The 17,729-nt window shown below is 46.3% G+C and overlaps 1 protein-coding gene across 1 annotated transcript; it reads left to right on the top strand.

The window, feature by feature from the left end:
- The first annotated feature begins 5,906 nt into the window (after positions 1 to 5,906).
- On the top strand, positions 5,907 to 8,978 carry LOC120840003. Its single transcript, XM_042294731.1, has 2 exons — positions 5,907 to 6,071; positions 8,037 to 8,978. Exons 1-2 carry the CDS (start codon positions 5,907 to 5,909, stop codon positions 8,976 to 8,978), a joined length of 1,107 nt encoding a protein of 368 aa, XP_042150665.1.
- Positions 8,979 to 17,729: the final 8,751 nt, after the last annotated feature.

The following is a 17,729-nucleotide window of genomic DNA, read 5'->3' as shown; positions in this document are numbered from 1 at the left end:
AGCGGCATCTTTTGCCATGCAGTCGGTGCTATAGCTGTCATGGGATTCTGGTGTCCTCGTCACTAGAGCACATGTCCTCGCCTTAGACTTCAGTAAATTCCTCAGGGTCGTCGTCATAGCATGTGACAATGTTTGTGTCCAGTATTTCACAGTTCTCTCGCATGTGGCGGGGTCCACCTCATTAAAGAGTCAGTATCAGCAGTGTCGCCTTCCTTGTCAGTGTCATCTGCATTGATCCTGCAATAAAGCTTTCTTAGCTTGATGGTGAAAAAAAAAACTTCAATATAGAGAATGTCTGCTGTGGGCCTGATTCCTACATTATACACCTGTAATGCACCATTTGGGTATACATTGAGAGCATGCACGGGCTATACAGCAAATCTGCCCTCTGAGCTCTTGTTTTGTAAAGAATTGGACTCATATCTATTTAAATTTTTCTGTAGGGCAGTTCATACGCTGTATGCTAGCATAAAAAGGAGGCTGCTTAGACACTGGCTGTACTATTGTGTGTTGCCTTCTGGCATAGGGCTGGTCCCTATACCAGGGAGAGTAATATTTCTAAGGTATGCACATAGTACATCCACATGATCAGGCTGAACATCCTACAATGGTCCTGAATGTCCAGCTTCATCATCCAGATTGCGTTAGTGGTACGTTTTCTGGGGAATCATTTTGCACTGCACAGTACATACTTTCAGTGTTGGATGGATCATAGCAGATATCCACTGGATATGTTAAATGTCCGGACAACACATCTCTCGGATGTTTAATAGACTGTTGCTGGTGGACTGGGTACCATCAAACCAATGTGCACCGGGGCACCTGTTGCCAATTACCGCCATTGGTTTTCGCCCCCTAAATGCCATCAACCCAATGTGCACAGGGGTGTCTGTCGTCAATTGCCGCTTATTGGTTTTCGCCCCATAAATACAATCAATCCTATGTGGACAGGGGGGCCTGTTGCCAAAAGCCGCTGATTACTTTTTTCCCCAGAAATACCATCAACCTAATGTGCGCAGGAGCATCTGTTGCCAATCGCTGCTCATTGGTTTTTGCCCCATAAATTCCCTCAATGCAATGTGCATCGGGGTACCTGTTGCCAATTGCTGCTCATTGGTTTTTGTTTCATAAATGCCATCAGCCAATGTGAATTCCCTAAAGGATTACCAATTGGTGCACATAGGTTTTTGTTTCAAAAATGCATATTGCTCAGTGTGTTTGGACCTACAGTTGCACATTGGTTCAATGTGAATTTTGGCCTAATTTCACTTCGCCCTTTTCCAGCAGGGTGGGCAACCTGGGGATCCCAAGGTTGCCCCTCCGACCATCATGAGTGCTCATCTTGACCACTAGGGGGCCAAGGGCAACTGGCCACGCGAGCGGTGCTCCGCCGCTGATAAATGGCCCTCGCAGCGTATGCGCGGGGGCGGTTGGGATCGCGACGCAGGCGATGGCGGTCATTAAATATTTACATGTTGTTGAACCGTTCTGCTGTGTCATTTCCCGAGACGGGTAGCAGCAAGGGAAATCCTATACACTTTACACATGACCTCTTTTCTAACTTAGATAAAAAAACACCAAACTGACGCCATATTCATCGATTTCCCAGAAGCATGATATAGGGTACCTAATCAACGCCTCATTAAAAACCTATCTTCCTTAAACTTTCTCCAAACATAATAGAGTGAATCAGAGAGTTCCTCACAAATCGCACGCATTATACAGTCTTCAATACCAAAATGTCATTGCAGGCCCTGTCTCCTCAGGCGTCCCACAGGGAATTATTCATAACACACATCAATGACTTTAAAAAGCTTCTATCATTCCCCGTGCGTCCCTTCGCAGACGAGTGCATCATTTACAGAGCCATCAAAACACCAGATGGCCTTAGAACACTTTAAATTTACCTCAATATAATTGAACAGTTTTGTAAGAATCAGCAGATGAGCCTAAACAGGGACAAGTTGAAGTTACTAATATTCACTCGTCAAACCACCTCGTCTAATTTTTCTTATCAACTAGGTATCAATAACATTGGTCACTGCAGATCATATAAGTACGTAGGACTTCACCTCAACAGCGACCTCTCATGGAACAACCATGTTAACGAGGTTGTCCTGAAAGCTAACCGCACACTTGGATTCTTCGAACGTAGCTTGAAACTCTGTTCACCCAAAATCAAAAGGCTAGCCTAAACAATTCTGGTTCGGTCCCAAATAAAATACGCATCATCGACTTGGTCACCATTTCAAAATTATCTCTCTAACTGAAGAACCCTTTAAAACGGGGCGCTAACGTATACGTTCGTTCCGACTACTCTTCCTACACCAGTATCACTTCACTTCGTAATCGGGCTGATCTCCTAAAACTTTCTTGTCGAAGGCTCGGCCGACTCGCACTTCTTAAAATGGATTATGGCAATCCGCAGATGAAAATGGACCTTCTAAGCGACCCAGATCGAATCCCCGCTAGGGTTGACAATGTGTGCAATTTCAAATTCATCCACACTTCATCTATGTTCTTCGCAAAAATCCATGCCCCCTCTTGTTATTGGCGAGTGGAAATAATTACCCAATGACGTTGTTCTAGAAATTAACACTTCTAAGTTTTGTGAACTTCTCAATGTTTTTTTGGAGCAAATGAAAGATTTGTTAACTTGTTAGCACCATTTAACATTTGTATCATGTTTCTCTTTTTTTCCCTTTTTCTTATTGTTCTTTGTGATTTTTATTTTTGTGTTTAATCAAGTGTCTTCTTACCATCCCTTCCGTTTTGCGCAGACTTGTGTCCTCAAGGTAGATAAATGAAATGAAATATTAAAAGCAATTTTGTTTTGACGGGGTTTAATATTCCCGCTATTTCCCTCCGTGGATGAAAAGGAAAGTGTAAAAGAGAACACTCATTCCCTCACGTAAATAGGTAAGGAAATTTCTTTATAATTAAGTTTTAAAATTTGTAATTATTCCTTTGCAAATTTGCCGAGAGATGTCAGGGATTACGAGTGATTTCGTTACATGTAACGGATTGCGCACCAGGCTGCAGTCCTCGCAGTGCATCCCTCTGTTGACAAAAGGAGAGCGTTGGTGCCCAAACAGCATGTCGGGTGTCGGCACCCGCTGCGCGTGGGGTCTTCTGAGAATTCCGTCCGGTGGACGTGATGGTAGAAAGGAACGCAGCCGCCGCTGCGGTTGTCGGCCGCAACACCACACAACTTCTCTACGGGTTTCTGAAAAGCGAGCTGACTCTTAATCTTTCCACATTTCATGACTGGTAAAATTGCAAAAATTGGTATTTCCTTGAGCCATTCATGTATCGGCATCATTGAAGGTGAGACAATGCACCAGGTACATGATATCATGTGTCACGTATAGGTCTAATCATTATATCTGCCAAGGTTAGGAATGTACCCTCTTGTCTAAACTTGAGAAACGGATACTTGTGTCGGCACCAGCCACCAATAAAACGGTATCTCTGATGGTTGTTTATGGGGAAACATCAGGCCGATGCCGTATCATTCCAAAGTCAGCTCTCGGGAGAGCAGCTATGTCAGTAGAGCAAAGAAGGATACTCTTATCAAATGGTGATAGAGATATAGTGCGAGAAGCGATGCGGCAACGCCAGTCCCATCTTATTCGGCAGACGTACGTCGTTGGGCCGTTGACAGAAGGGGGAATATTCGGTATGTACAACTTTTCACCGCCCGCGATGCCCAAGTCTCAAGCCTTAAAAAGCACAGCTCGCGGTGTATATGCGCACAAACGAGGAGTTGGGATTGACAAAGCGGCTGCGCGCTAGTGCGTGCATACAGACAGTGTTATTGTCTCCGCGCGTGGTCGTTGTGTGCCTCAATCGCGTACAAGTGTTTCTTTCCCGCACTCATGAACAGCGTTTTTATCGCATTATTTTGTTTATTTCCATATATCGCGACGAAATGAATGTTATGCCGACTTACTAAGGAACATTATATTGACTTTTTAGCAAGTCGGTCTAGGTCATGATTCTAAATACAACTCATCGTTATCCGTGTGTGCTAGATGCATACACAGATTTTCGATGCACCATTATGCAGGTCTTGTGGGCGTTTTATCGCAGCACTGCTATCTCTGTATATTCACCTTAGGTTTCCGTAGAGGAGGTGACGAGTCTTCCACGTACAGCTACGCCAGCTACAGCTACAATGTCCGTGCTCTCTCACGTGACTAATTTCAGCAAATATGCCATCAGACTATGCGGAGAGCAAGTAATCCGTTTCTTGCACACGAATTGTGGTGACGTCAGAACGACGCCGAGTTCTGATTGGCTTCGATTGAAAGGATAGTGGGTAGACCTCAATAGATGCCTGCAGATCCACCCACTATTTTTTTCCAATGAGCCAATAAGAGCTCGGCGTTCTGACATCATAGTAATCCCTGTGCAAGAAGCAGACGAACTTTTGCTCCGCACATTCTGTTTCACATTAAGTCCGACCGCGGTCAACTCTATGATTCGATAGAGCCAATTAGAAGGCGCCAAAGGTATATCGTCCCAGCACTGGTCGTCGTCGTGCTCATGTCATCAACGTCGAAACCAATCACGTGCAGGTGAAATGCGCCTTGCTGCACTTTCTTCTGTGCTAGATTGGTCGAGCCGGCGGTAGAAAAAGACGATAAGTGCCGCGAGGATGCACTGTTGCTGCTGTCTGATTGGCTCTCTCAGATCCCGGCGTTGTCTGCCGTTGGTCTTGGCGTGGAAAAGAGTATGCGCCGAGGAACTAAGGGAAAGGAGGAGGCGAGAGCTCGCGGGGACTTCAGAAAGCCGAGCTCTTTTCCGAACGATTAGTGGGTCGACCTAAATCTAGCGGCCTTCGTCTATCCACCGCACTCGTTGGACGCGTTATACGCGGAACGCCGGCGTCCGGCTTTTTCATTCGAACCCGTTCGACGAGCGCAGTGAAGACAAATGTGGACCCACTAATCGTTCCGACAGAGCTACGCTTTGTGAAGTGCCCGGGTACTCTCGCCTCCTCCTTTACCTTGGTTTATTTACGTATAGCGCTCGCCTTACGCGAAAAAACACGCTCGTGCTTTATGGGAATGTCTATCATTACATAGCGCGACACTGTTTGCGCAAACAAGTGATCACCTGTTGTTGTTTTATTCTTTTTTATTTGAATCGAAAGGCTGCCATTAAAACTACTACACTCGTTTTCACTTCAATAAAAAAAGAAAGTTTTGCGCATTGTTCATACGCCGCGCGAAGTAGTGCTTGCAAGATTTAGTTGTCGGAGGAATAAGCGATGCTTTTGGCTTTTGAAACGTGTCCGTCTTGATAAAATAACAATTATCTCACCTAAAACGTTCCTGCATATATCTTGATTATCTTCATAAGGGGGTATATTAGTAGGGCTCCGCGAAGAGTCGGACTTTTTTTACTACGATCCTGGAGGTGAAAACGAGTGTGGTGTCGTAGGATGTGAGTAATGGGGTCACGAACATAAGCGGTGGAATATGGCACCCACCATTACTCTTTCGAGGTGAAATGCCAAGAAGCGTGAATGTCGTTTTCGCTAACAATCTCGTGCAATGTATGCAGCTGTCTCATATTTTATCTGCTGGTAACTTGACAGAAATAAAGTTGTTCGTTAATCAATTTGAAAATGCAGATCATATTACCTCATCTCAATCACATTTCTGAACGAGGGAATCACGAAATATTGGCTGATACTTAGCCTCTTTAGAAATCGGGGAGATTTTGTTCCACAGGTTTGCTTCACGCCATCGAGGACCTACTTGAGGAGAATTTTGGACCCCGTATCTTTGAAGATGAAGTCCTACTGCATGTCCGGCTTTTCTGACGCTCCGGACTGGAGGCCCATCCTCTTCCAGGAGCCCGCCGTGGCACACACCGCGTGAGCCTTATGCGGGCTGATGCTCCTGAAATCTGTCAGGCTGTCCTGTGGCCACACGCTTTGCACCGACTGCCACGAGGAGTGCGCTCGGCAAGGCAGCACCTGCCCTCTGGACGACGAGCCCTTCGACGACCAGAGCTTTGTTCGACTCGAGATTTCGGCTGAATACATTGGAAAGCTCAAGGTGAGTGTAGAAAAATATTGTCCAGGTAGCACGTCAGAGAACGGCTTAATTTGACATAAGCTTGGCAATACCTGGGTCTAATTTAGACCTAATTCCGTTTCTCTCCAAGACGATTTATTGTCAGAGTATGTTTTTTTGTGTTTTGGTAGCCTATCCTTGGCTTGCCACATAACTACCAAGGTTCCAGACTTGAACAAAGGATGGTACGTGTGAACCGAACAGCCAGAAGTGAGGCCTTACTCTAGCATCTCCTTTGCGATAAGGATCAAACTGCTCGACGACATACTACCAGTGAAGCCTAAGTGTCGCACTTGTTGGTAGATAAGGGCAAAGATACCTAGAGCCTGGCCAAGGAAGTTCAAGTTTTGTTCTACCTTGGCTTCTTGAGCCGTTTTAAGGTCCTGAATTCCCGGACAAAATTAAACTATTGACGCAAAAGGACAGTACTACCTGGGTGCTTGCATTCAAGTTTCTACAGCAGGCAATGACCTACATTGATTGATCGCGCGAAGCAACTTGGCTAATGCGCTTAGACTGTACACCTGGTGTCTGAGAAGCTTATAATACAGTAGTTCTGCACCAGGTTCACTCAACGGTCAGTGACACAATGTTGCACGAGCGCCAAGTACCCGAGCGAGTTTTGCTTACATTATTTTTTTTTTGCAGAATTACCATAATATTCTAATCTTTAATTTAATATCCCGGTGTCCGTTCCCGACGTTTAAATTAGCCAGAAAAGTCCGATGGATCTGATCAGAGTTTTTTAGTTTATATCCGGCCCCAGATGTCTCCCCACCTGTGAATCTTAAGCGCATGTATGCTTCGTTATTATACTCTTCAGATAGACGATCAAGAGACAGCAAGTGCTGGCATTTCGCATAAAATGTATGATTACTTGAGGATACCCCTGCATTTTTATGAGCAAATACATCTACATTGAAAATTTATGAATACTTGAAAATTTAAATCATCTGAGATTATTCCGGAAGCAGCGCCGGTACTTCGAGGAAGCACGAAAATTGCCTCTATTGTTACATGTTTTAAAAAGGTGGGCTTTTACGCAAGTTTCTTGTCGCAAGTTAACCCAAAATAGTATTTGAATGCTGCGCATATTCTGGGCCTAGTTATCATTTCTCAACGAGGATTCTAGCGTTAGAAGAGCGCAATTGTTATGACCGTCCTTTTAATTTGGTTTAATGAATGTCCAGGCATGCCGTCAGCCTTTGTTCTTCAGAAACTTGCACATGCCGCAAATAGTACAATAAGAGATTCATAGGGGATTTTACCGAACGTCCCCATCTCGTTGTACTTATATTTTTATTAATTTGAATAACAGTATTCAGCTTTGGTATTATCCGTTTAATCTCGTATTGTCACCAATAAAAAATAAAAAAAGGAGAATACTTTGAAACTGAAATTAAGAATGCAATGAGGCGACCTTGTGCCTACAAATGAAAACAACAGATATCAAGCATCCCGCGTCGGAGACGGAAGGGAAACTGTCCTGGGGCCCTACACCTTGCCACTTCTTCCATACGCACATGAGGTACGTTCTGGAACATTTTGAACCAGAACGCAGAATGACACCCGATAATGACCTGAAACTTTCCAAAATAGCGAAAATTAAAAAAGGAGTGGGCCGCGAAGAGTTCCCTCCCCGTTCCTCCCCGTGGAAGCCGCATCCGTTGCCAACACCGCCACGTTCGCAGCAAAATCCCCATGAAACAATTTTACTTTAGGTGACCTCATGAAACATGTCTGTGCTTCGAAATATTAAATTGGCACGCCGTGCGCGACAATAAAATAATTGGTTGCGGTTTTAATTGCAAAGGCGCTAACAGTAGATGTTTTTTTTTTTTAACATTGGCGGATTGGACGTCGCCTTTTGTACTGTAAGCCCAGAAATCAGTCATGAGCATGTAATGATATGCGCGCTTTGTTTTATGCTCCTTTTTTGTCTCCAAGGTGGCCTGCTGGAACAAACCCAGTGGCTGCAGTTTCGTGGGTCCCACTGCCAGTCTCCTGGAGCACTACAAGGATTGCGCCTTCCACACCGTGACTTGTCCTGCTTGCCAATCCACTCTGCTGCGGAGGGACATAGTGGGACGCGTTAAAGATGGCTGCCACGTCTGCCCAAATGAATCTGATCACAGCGATTCTACTCCGCATCTTACTCATGTCGCCAAGATGAGCAACGATCTGAAAGGAACATTGTGCAGGCTTTCGGATGGTCTATCAAGTCTGCAAACTAGCTTCAACCAGTGCCGCGAGGACGTCAGGGAAGCAGAAAGAAGGAGCAAAGAACATTTTGAAGCTCAGTCGACGCAGTTTAGGGAGGATGTGATCATAGCGTTTAGCACGAGTTTGCCTGTATTAGAGAAACGCCTGGCCATGGAGTTGCGTGAACAAAGCCAGAAGCTTCTCAGTGCCACAAACAGTGCTTGTCGTAAGGTGCTGAGTTTTTGCGGAGCACGGGAGTTTCACTTGTACTTTGAGAAATGGACATCCCTGAAGAAAAAGGCAATGCATGAGGGCACAGCGAGAGCTGAAAGCCCACCGGAGTACGTGTGTGGATACAACGTGTCCATTGTGGTCGCTCTCACTTACGGAAAGGAGCATAGTAAATTCGAATCTGGACTCGAATTTCATCCTGGTTCCAACGAATCAAAGACTGAGTGGCCATTCCGCAAAATTTTTAAGGTCACTCTCATTCACAGCATGGATGAAGGAAAAAACGTGCTTAAAAGTTTAGATGTGAGTGAATATCCTTATAGTCTAATGTTCCAGATGCCAACGAGAAAACCTAATGAGGCGTTTCTATGCCCCTTCGTGTATTCCCCCAACTACCTCGAAAAGAACGGCTTTGTGAAGAACGACACATTGCACCTTTTCGCTCAAATTGACTAAGAATTTGGTTTAAGCGCGTTTAAGCGGAAATAAATGGTAAAACACTGAAAGAACGTAACTCCGCTCCGTAGATGCTTCGTCTCAATACTGATTGCACCCCGCAGGGGGCACCTGTGAAAGCAGGTGTTTGGAGAGTGGCGTCTCCACGGACCCCGAGCCATGTGGGTTCGCCCGCCCACGTCTGGCTGTGCGTGGCTTTCCCGTGTCCGGGAAAAAGGGCATCCTGGTGGTTGAGTCGAACCCGGGGTAGGTTTGGACCCTTCGGGGCCCCCCGGGTGAGGTAATACACCACTTCGGCCCCCGCTTCCCGTAGACGGGTGTCCTGGCTTGGCCCGACTAGGATGATTCAGTCAGTCGCCACTTCTACTATCCCCTCCCTTCTTTTACCTTTGTCTTCTCCTTCTTTTCACTCTTCTCATTTCTCTTCTTTCCTTTTTCAACTCCTTTGGCGGCAAGGGCTAACCTTGGGTGGCGACAGACCCCTTGTCCAAAACCACACTTGGTTATAGTACCTGGGCAGTGCTAATAGTCTAACGGTTCCAGCAAAGCCCTTTTTGTTATGGTCCGTTAACTATTCCCTCGTTGGGCTCCGTGGTGGGCGGCACACCACAGGTTCTGAACACTCTTTGCCCTCCTATGGCGCCCCCTTCTTCCAAACCTCGTTCAGGGCAAGCCTTTAAAAGGCGTTGTCTTGAACCCAAGACCATCGACAAAGATTCTGAAGGAGAAACATTTACGAAGTTTTTTGTTGTTCATTCACTTGATGTACAAAAACCTGTTGCAAAGCTGTCACCTTTTGTTGTTGCGAAGGTACTAGAAAATCTTGTCGGATTTTCCTACAAAGCTAAAAAGCAGCACTCCGGAGACCTCCTAGTGGAGGTAGCCAACAAAAAACAGAGTGAAGCGATCCTTAAACTGACTAGTTTTCTTGATGTTAAAGTGTCGGTTAGCCCTCACCGCACGCTCAACACCATCCGTGGGGTCCTCTCCGAGGACGACTTCTTACACACTAGTGAGGAAGAACTTCTCGAGGGACTCCAAGGTGTTGGCGTTGTTGCCGTTAAGCGCATCATATTCCGTAAAAATGGTGAGGAAATTCCTTCGAAACACGTAATCCTTACTTTTGAAAGAAACGCACTGCCAGAAACCATCAAGGCAGGATACCTTAACTGCCGCATCCGCCCATATGTCCCCAACCCCCAGCGGTGCTTCCGTTGCCAGCGTTATGGCCACGGATCACGCAGCTGTCGAGGGAAGGAGACGTGTGCAAAGTGCAGCAGCCACGACCATCTAACCGACAACTTTGAATCGGCAGCTTTCTGTGCCAACTGCAAGGGTCCTCACCCTGCGTAGTCTCGTTCTTGCCCCTCCTGGCGACAGGAAAAGGAAATCCTCACCTTAAGAGCAAAAGGAAACTTATCTTATCCGGAAGCAAAGCAAAGGTTCTCCTTTCTTTCGAAAGGCACATACTCCGACGCGGTGCGCAGGGGCCCTCCGCCGCGAACGGAATCGAAGGCCACCCAGGTCTCGCCTGAAGCCCTGGCAGTGGCCTTTCGGGCCCCCACCCCCCCGCAGGGGCAGCAGCTTCCCCCACCTTCTGGAGGGAGCACATCAGCAGCCCCCAAGTCTCAGGACAGGCAGGCAATGCCAATGCCCGTCCTGACTGCGACGCCTTCCTCCGGTGGAAAGGAGCGACACTCTCGTTCCAACTCACTGGAGAGGGCCTCCTCCAAAGAGCGGCACAACTCTCGTGCTGCTCTCCCTGTACTCAAGGGGCCGGAGCAGGCAGAGTTGAAAGATACTCTGCCCAGCACTTCCGCTGCCTCTTCGGCTGGTCGCGGCCGGGGCCTGGCTCCCCGTGATCCAAGCCGGAAGAAAACGCTGGCCAACACCAGCGACACGACTCAAGAGGCAGACTTGTCCATGGAGTTGGACGACTCGGCTGCTCCTGCTTCTGACCCGGATAGCATGGAGTGGCAGACGCAGACCCGTGCAGGGAAGAACAAAAAACCGGTTACTGCGTTGAAGTAATCCAAGTGGTCTCTCTCCCGAGTTTTAATCTTTTTACTACCGAGTTTTATTGATTTACACTTTCCTATATCAACAAATTTTATAAATGTCAAAAGTGAATATTATGCAATGGAATTGTCGCGGCCTTTTAAGAAATATTGATGATATAAATCATTTCATGGATGAGCTTCGGCCGATAGCTCTTGCTCTCCAGGAAACTCATCTTCATGATCGCTCTCCTCATATTTTAAGACGTCACCGGGTCTTTAGAAAAGACCGTCTTAGTGATACTCCCTCTGGTGGCGTGGCAGTGGTTGTACAAGGTGGGGTCGCCTGCTCTGAGGTCCCGCTCTGCACACCACTTGAAGCCGTGGCAGTGCGCCTTCTTTTAGACCGCCTCATAACTGTAATATCACTTTATTTACCACCTAACACTCCATTACATCTTAGTGAATTGCAGGGTCTTGTGGGTCAGCTCCCACAACCCTTTATGATTCTAGGCGATTTTAATGCCCATCATCCCCTATGGGGTAGTATTCGTCAGGACTCTCGTGGAGGTGTAGTTGAACGTCTTTTATTGGCATCTGGACTATGCCTTCTTAATGGGAGAGAGCCAACATTTTTTGTGCGGCTCACACCACATCTACATACATAGATCTGTCGATTTCATCCCCCTCATTGTTTCCTTGCTTTACATGGAATGTTCTCAACAACCCTTTTGGCAGTGATCACTTTCCGATTGTTTTAGAGAGTGTTGTTCAGTTGCCCTCACTTTTAAAACGTATCCCTAGGTGGAAGTTAGATAAAGCTGACTGGTCACTTTTTGGGTTACATTCCACCTTGGACCCTTCTCTGCTTTCTTCTATGTCACCTGAAGATGCTACACTGTATATTACTGAGCAGATACTAAATGCTGCTGAGGTGTCTATTCCACGAACCTCTGGTAATGTGCCAAAAAAATGCAAACCATGGTGGAACAAGGAGTGTGCCACAACCTTAGCGAATCAAAACAGGGCTTGGGGCAAACTTCGCAGATACCCCACATCAGGTAATCTCGCAGAGTTCAGGCAGCAGAAAGCTAAAGCCCGTTGGACCAGGAAGCAGTCAAAATGGAAATCCTGGATGAAGTATGTCTCTTCCAAGGAGGTTTGGGATAGATACAGGAAAATAAATGGAGACTATAGGTGCTTTGCAATTCCTACTTTTGATGCCCCTTCTTCATCTTTAGTTGACATCGCCAACATCCTTGTTGAACATTTTTATAACACATCCAGCTCGGCAAACTACAGTGATTCGTTCAGTAGATTTAAATCTCGTGCAGAGCGGCAAAATATCTCCATGTCTGGAGGAGACTCTGAGCCTTATAACCAGCCTTTTACGCAGTATGAGCTCTAAATGGCACTTGACATAACGAGGGTTTCTGCTCCAGGGCCCGACGCAGTTCATTATGAAATGCTTCGTCGCCTTTCTCCTGAGTCCCTGAAAAGTCTTCTCTTGTTTTTCAATTTATTGTGGGAAAAAGCCTGCTTTCCCCATGCCTGGAAGCATGCTCATGTCATCCCGCTCCTAAAGCCGCAGAGAGACCCTTCACTACCATCAAGTTACCGTCCCATTGCTCTGACGAGCTGTGTTGGGAAAACATTTGAAAGGCTTATAAATAGGCGGTTAGTATACATATTAGAAAGGCAAAAGGTCCTTGACAAAAATCAGTGCGGGTTTCGCCGAGGTCGATCTACTCTCGATAATTTGGTTCGCCTGGAAACCATTATACGCGAGGCATTTGTGAACAAGCAGCACTGTGTTGCAGTGTTTTTTGACTTAGACAAGGCATATGATACCACTTGGAGATATGGTATCCTGAAAGACTTGTATGATTGCAATATCCGTGGTAGAATGTTGCAATGCATTAACAACTTTCTAACAAACAGAACCTTTCAAGTCCGGCTTGGGAGCACCCTCTCTAAACCTTTTGTTCAAGAAAACGGAGTCCCACAGGGAGGCATTTTGAGCGTCACTTTGTTTGTACTGAAAATGAATTCTCTCACACGAATGCTACCTCGGTCTATTTCCTACTCTCTTTATGCTGACGATGTACAGATCTCCTCATCTTCTTGCAATCTTTCTAGTTGTGAGTGGCAGTTACAACTGGCTATAAACAAACTTTGTAAGTGGGCAGACGAAAATGGTTTCAAGTTCTCTGTTGCAAAGACAGTCTGTGTGCCTTTTTCCCTACGTCGTGGGCTCTCCTTAGACCCAGTTTTGAAACTAAACGGTACTCTAGTTCCTGTTAGGAAGGAGCACAAGTTTCTTGGTGTCATATTTGACAAAAAACTTACCTTCATTCCCCACCTGAAATTTCTGAAAGAAATTTGCCTTCGTTCCACAAACCTTCTGAAAGTTTTGGCTCATAAATCATGGGGGTCGGACCGAAAATGTCTGTTGCATTTGTACACCGCGCTTGTGCGATCTCGTCTTCATTATGGCGCCGTGGTGTACGGATCGGCTCGCCCATCTGCCCTCAAGATGTTGGATCCTGTACATCATCTTGGCTTGCGTTTGGCAACAGGTGCTTTTCGGACATCGCCTGTACTTAGTTTGTATGCGGAATCAAATGAGATGTCGCTGTGCAAAAGACGTCAATACCTCAGCCTAACCTACGCGTCTAGGATCCTAGCAAACCCTGATCACCCAACGTATCATTCCATACAAAGGTCTCAATTCTACCGTCTCTTTGAAAATAAGCCAAGCATCGTCAGACCGTTAAGTTTTCGTGTAGAGCAATTTTGTTCCTCACTTCAACTTCGTCTGGACGAACTTAACCTAATTCAAAACACAGTCTGCGTGGCGCCCTGGAATGTGGTACGTGTTTTTTGTGACTGGACTCTCACTAAGTTTAATAAGAATAGCATATCAGCTCTTGTGATTCAGCAGGAATTCCTTGACCTGGAAGAGAAATATAAAGATTATGCTCACTTTTACACAGACGGTGCCAAGACTTCATCGTTTGTCGGGTGTGCCGTGCATTCAGGTCGTTTTGTAGAAGTTAAACGTCTAGAGGAATTTGCGAGTATATTTACTGCTGAAATCTATGCTGTGTCTTTTGCATTGGATTATATTCTGAAGACTAAAACTAGACGGGCCGTAATATTTGTGGACTCTTAAAGTGCCATTACTGCAGTTTGCTCTCTAAAAGCCACTAAGAATATACTTGTGGAACAGGTGCGAAGTAAACTTAATGGAGCTTTACGTAAAGGTCACAATATAAAATTCTGCTGGGTTCCGAGTCATGTGGGAACAAAGGGTAATGAGGAGGCAGACAGGCTCGCTGCATCTTCAGGTAACTGCTCTAAATATCAAGCAAGCTTGCCGTATCAGGATATCAAGTCATTAATTAAGTCGTCACTTTTTCGTCTATGGCAGGCAGAGTGGGCCATGGAGTCTAATAACAAGCTCCATGTAAGCAAACCAGTCCTTGGGTCTTGGGAGAGCTCCTCACTTAAGAACCGCTTTCACGAAGTTGTATTGTGCCGGCTTCGAATCGGGCACTCCTTCCTTACACACAGATATCTCCTTTATGGGGAGGATCCACCAGTTTGTGAGCACTGTGGAGACAATCTTACTATACTTCATATTTTGTGGATCTGCCCGGAATTCGACACCGAACGTCGCGCTCATTTTCCTGAGTTTTTTAGATTTTGTATTCCATTTCATCCCGCTCTTTTGCTGGGAAAGCACCCTCTCGTTTCTCTTGATTGAGTTTTATCATATATTACTAGTACTGGCCTTATACACCAGATCTAGTCCCAGTTGTTTTCAGGATCATCTTTTTGTAATGAGGTAACCATAGGAGTTTCATTAGTTAATTTAGTCTGGCGCAGTATGGCCTCCGTTGCTGTTGCGCCAAAAAACCCGCAAACAACAACATCAATACTGATTGCATATGCTGTGCTTACACTATCGCTTTCCACGTGCCTTATTCCTCGGAATGGCGTAGTGTCCAACACACATTTTTCTTAGCAGTATTGCAATTACACACAAAAAATCTAAAGCGAAAAAAAAAAAGCTCGAAGTACACCTAAGCACTTCTAATGAGTTGTAAATGCGAAAGCATGCGTGCCATTCTTCCTCTCCCGTGTTTCGTGCTCGCGCTCTCCCAGCTCTCCTCGCAGATCTGACCTTAGACGCTTCGTGTTGCAGGAGCGCTCGCGGCGCGGACACGCAGCGTCATAGGTCGGCAGTCGTTTAAACTCACGCGCGCAGAGACCAATGAGAGCCTCGTCGACGCGAGCCAGCCAATGGGACCGAAGGCAAAATCCATCAGCTTTCCTCCGCATGACAAAAGCGCCTCGTGCGCATACACGATTGACTCTCTCTTCCCCTTCCCCCCCCCTTTTTTTTTCACCTACAGCGCGTACTACTACTACTATAAAGGCCCATACGCACTTTTGCGTTTGAACGCGTTTGAGTGCGTTGCGGAGTCCTTGTGGACAGGCGCGGTCGCTTGCGGAGCGACGCGCGCCTCCCCGCAACGCTCGGTAGCGCGACGCAAGCGAGTAGAGCACTGATCTCTATTGTAGTAGGCTGGATCGCGGACCGCAGCCTCGGCAGCAGGGGCCGAGTGTCGCGACCGGCGGCCATTGATTGACACCAGCCAGTGCATAGGACTCTATGAGAAGAACTAGAAAAAGTGACGTTTTCCCCTGTTTCTAAGCTGTTGTCGGCACTGAAACTCTTTGGATGCTTTTCGATAAGCCCGTCAAATAGCTTGCGTACAAACATTAAAACTGACAGCCCTCGCAGTTCTTATAAATAAATATTTTGTGGTCGAGAGTGACTCCGCTATAGTGCAGCTCAATGACGCGAGAGTTACCTAGAGTTACCGCTTAGTCGGTGGCGGTTTCGTTGAGTTGGGTTTAGCAGACGACAAGCTCGAAGGCTTTGCTAGGCTGAATTCGCTCAACCCCGGCAAGTCACTGTCGAGATGGAACTTCTTTGTCATTCATCAACTTCTGGGCTTCCCTAAGGATGGTCTTATAGACGGCAAGTTCCTTTGTTTTCTCCACTACGAGAGCAAGCTTACCAGCTCAGCCGTAGGTGCTCCGGTACGTTTGATTTTTTTATTCGGCGACCGGACACTTGACAAATACCGATTCGATCTCCAAACAACCCAACATAAGGATCGCAGCAGACCATAAAATACTCGCCTCCGAGCACTGCGTACATGCTTCAATGTGCTTACTTCTGTGCGTTTCTCCCGTAGACTTGTGTGTATCGCCTGGTGTCAAGCCATTGACCCCGTAAGTGATGACGTCACAACTTGGCGTCTGGGTCCAAACAAACCGTTGCTAGGGGCGTTGTTATGGCCTAATGCATGGAGACTCCACACGAGGCTAGATTTTTGCTAACAAGTAAGTAAATATTTTTTTATAAGCAACCTAACTTCTTGATATCTAATTATGAAGATGTTCTTGTCGCCTCAGTGGCGTATTGCAACGATGAAAGCCATCTCTGAAGTATTACACTCCGCTTTGCTTTGGTAGCACACGACTTGATAGATTTGCTGGCCTCTGTTGCAGCGGGCGTCATCACTGAATTGCGTCGGTAAAGGGGTGTCCAAACAGGACACCACAAAACGCACGACTCCGACAAATCGTGAAAATTGAAGCGGACGCGCCCGCTTCCATTTTCACGATTTGTCGGAGTCGTGCGTTTTGTAGTGTCCTGTTTGGGCACCCCCTAAACGAGCGGCAAAAACAAGTGCATCGCCATGGCCGTACAGGCCTCCGCAATAAACGTTCTTTTTCTGTGAGGAACCCAGCTTAGTTCAGAGGGATGAAAATGCCGTAAAATCAAACCACGTCATGCAGATCAGTTACGACGACGACCTGAAGTGCATTACCGGCGTAGCGCAGGCCAGCATGAGAAACAAATCGTACGCCGTCGAGATAAGTCGTTTGTTATTAATATTATTGTGGTTGTCAGGTTATTAAAACATTGCATGTCTATCGCAATTTCGCTTTTTTTTTGTTGTATACATTAAATTTAGTGAATGTGCTCTTTCGGTGAAGATCTCCATCGAACCCGGGATGAGAGTACAATCTGTAATAAACTCACCTTATGTTTTTTATCCAGTTCTTTCGCGTTTTGGGGTTTTGCGGAAATCTGAAGAAACTGCAAGAATCTTTCTCCACGCGATGGTTACAATCAGATACGAAGTACAATCCCATAGCGCGAGTCCGCAAAAAAAAAATTGGGATCTCTACTGATCGCCTGAAGTGCTTTTCTCACGGGTGCATTGCGATCTTTTAGCAGACGATCATCTCGATCGACGCCCGGACTTTCGATAAACCATATTTTGCATTGCACCCCACTATGCATTCTTATAAGTGTCTGAAACTCATTTTATTTCAAACAAATGCAATATCAGAATATCGTCTTTATTCACCCGATTCAGACGCCGGCGCCGGCTTGGCCGGCGGGCGTGTGGCAGACGGCATTCTTCTTGCATTCGTCGTCTGCTGCAGGCATCTTGAGGACCGGAAGTTGCAGTCGTAAATATTTCAGAAACAAGCGATTACCGGCACACGACCCTAGCAACGGTTTGTTTGGACCCATGACGTCACACTTACGGAGTCAATGGCCGCCGGTGGCGACATCGACGGGCTCCCGATCCGCGATCCAGACTACTAAAATAGAGATCAGTGGAGTAGAGACTTGTTCAACTTTCCGAAGCGTTGCGGT

This window comes from Ixodes scapularis, unplaced genomic scaffold (assembly GCF_016920785.2).
Source record: "Ixodes scapularis isolate PalLabHiFi unplaced genomic scaffold, ASM1692078v2 PGA_scaffold6__148_contigs__length_123643588, whole genome shotgun sequence".
Taxonomy (NCBI): Eukaryota; Metazoa; Arthropoda; class Arachnida; order Ixodida; family Ixodidae; genus Ixodes; species Ixodes scapularis.
This window is presented reverse-complemented; position numbering and strand designations above follow the sequence as displayed.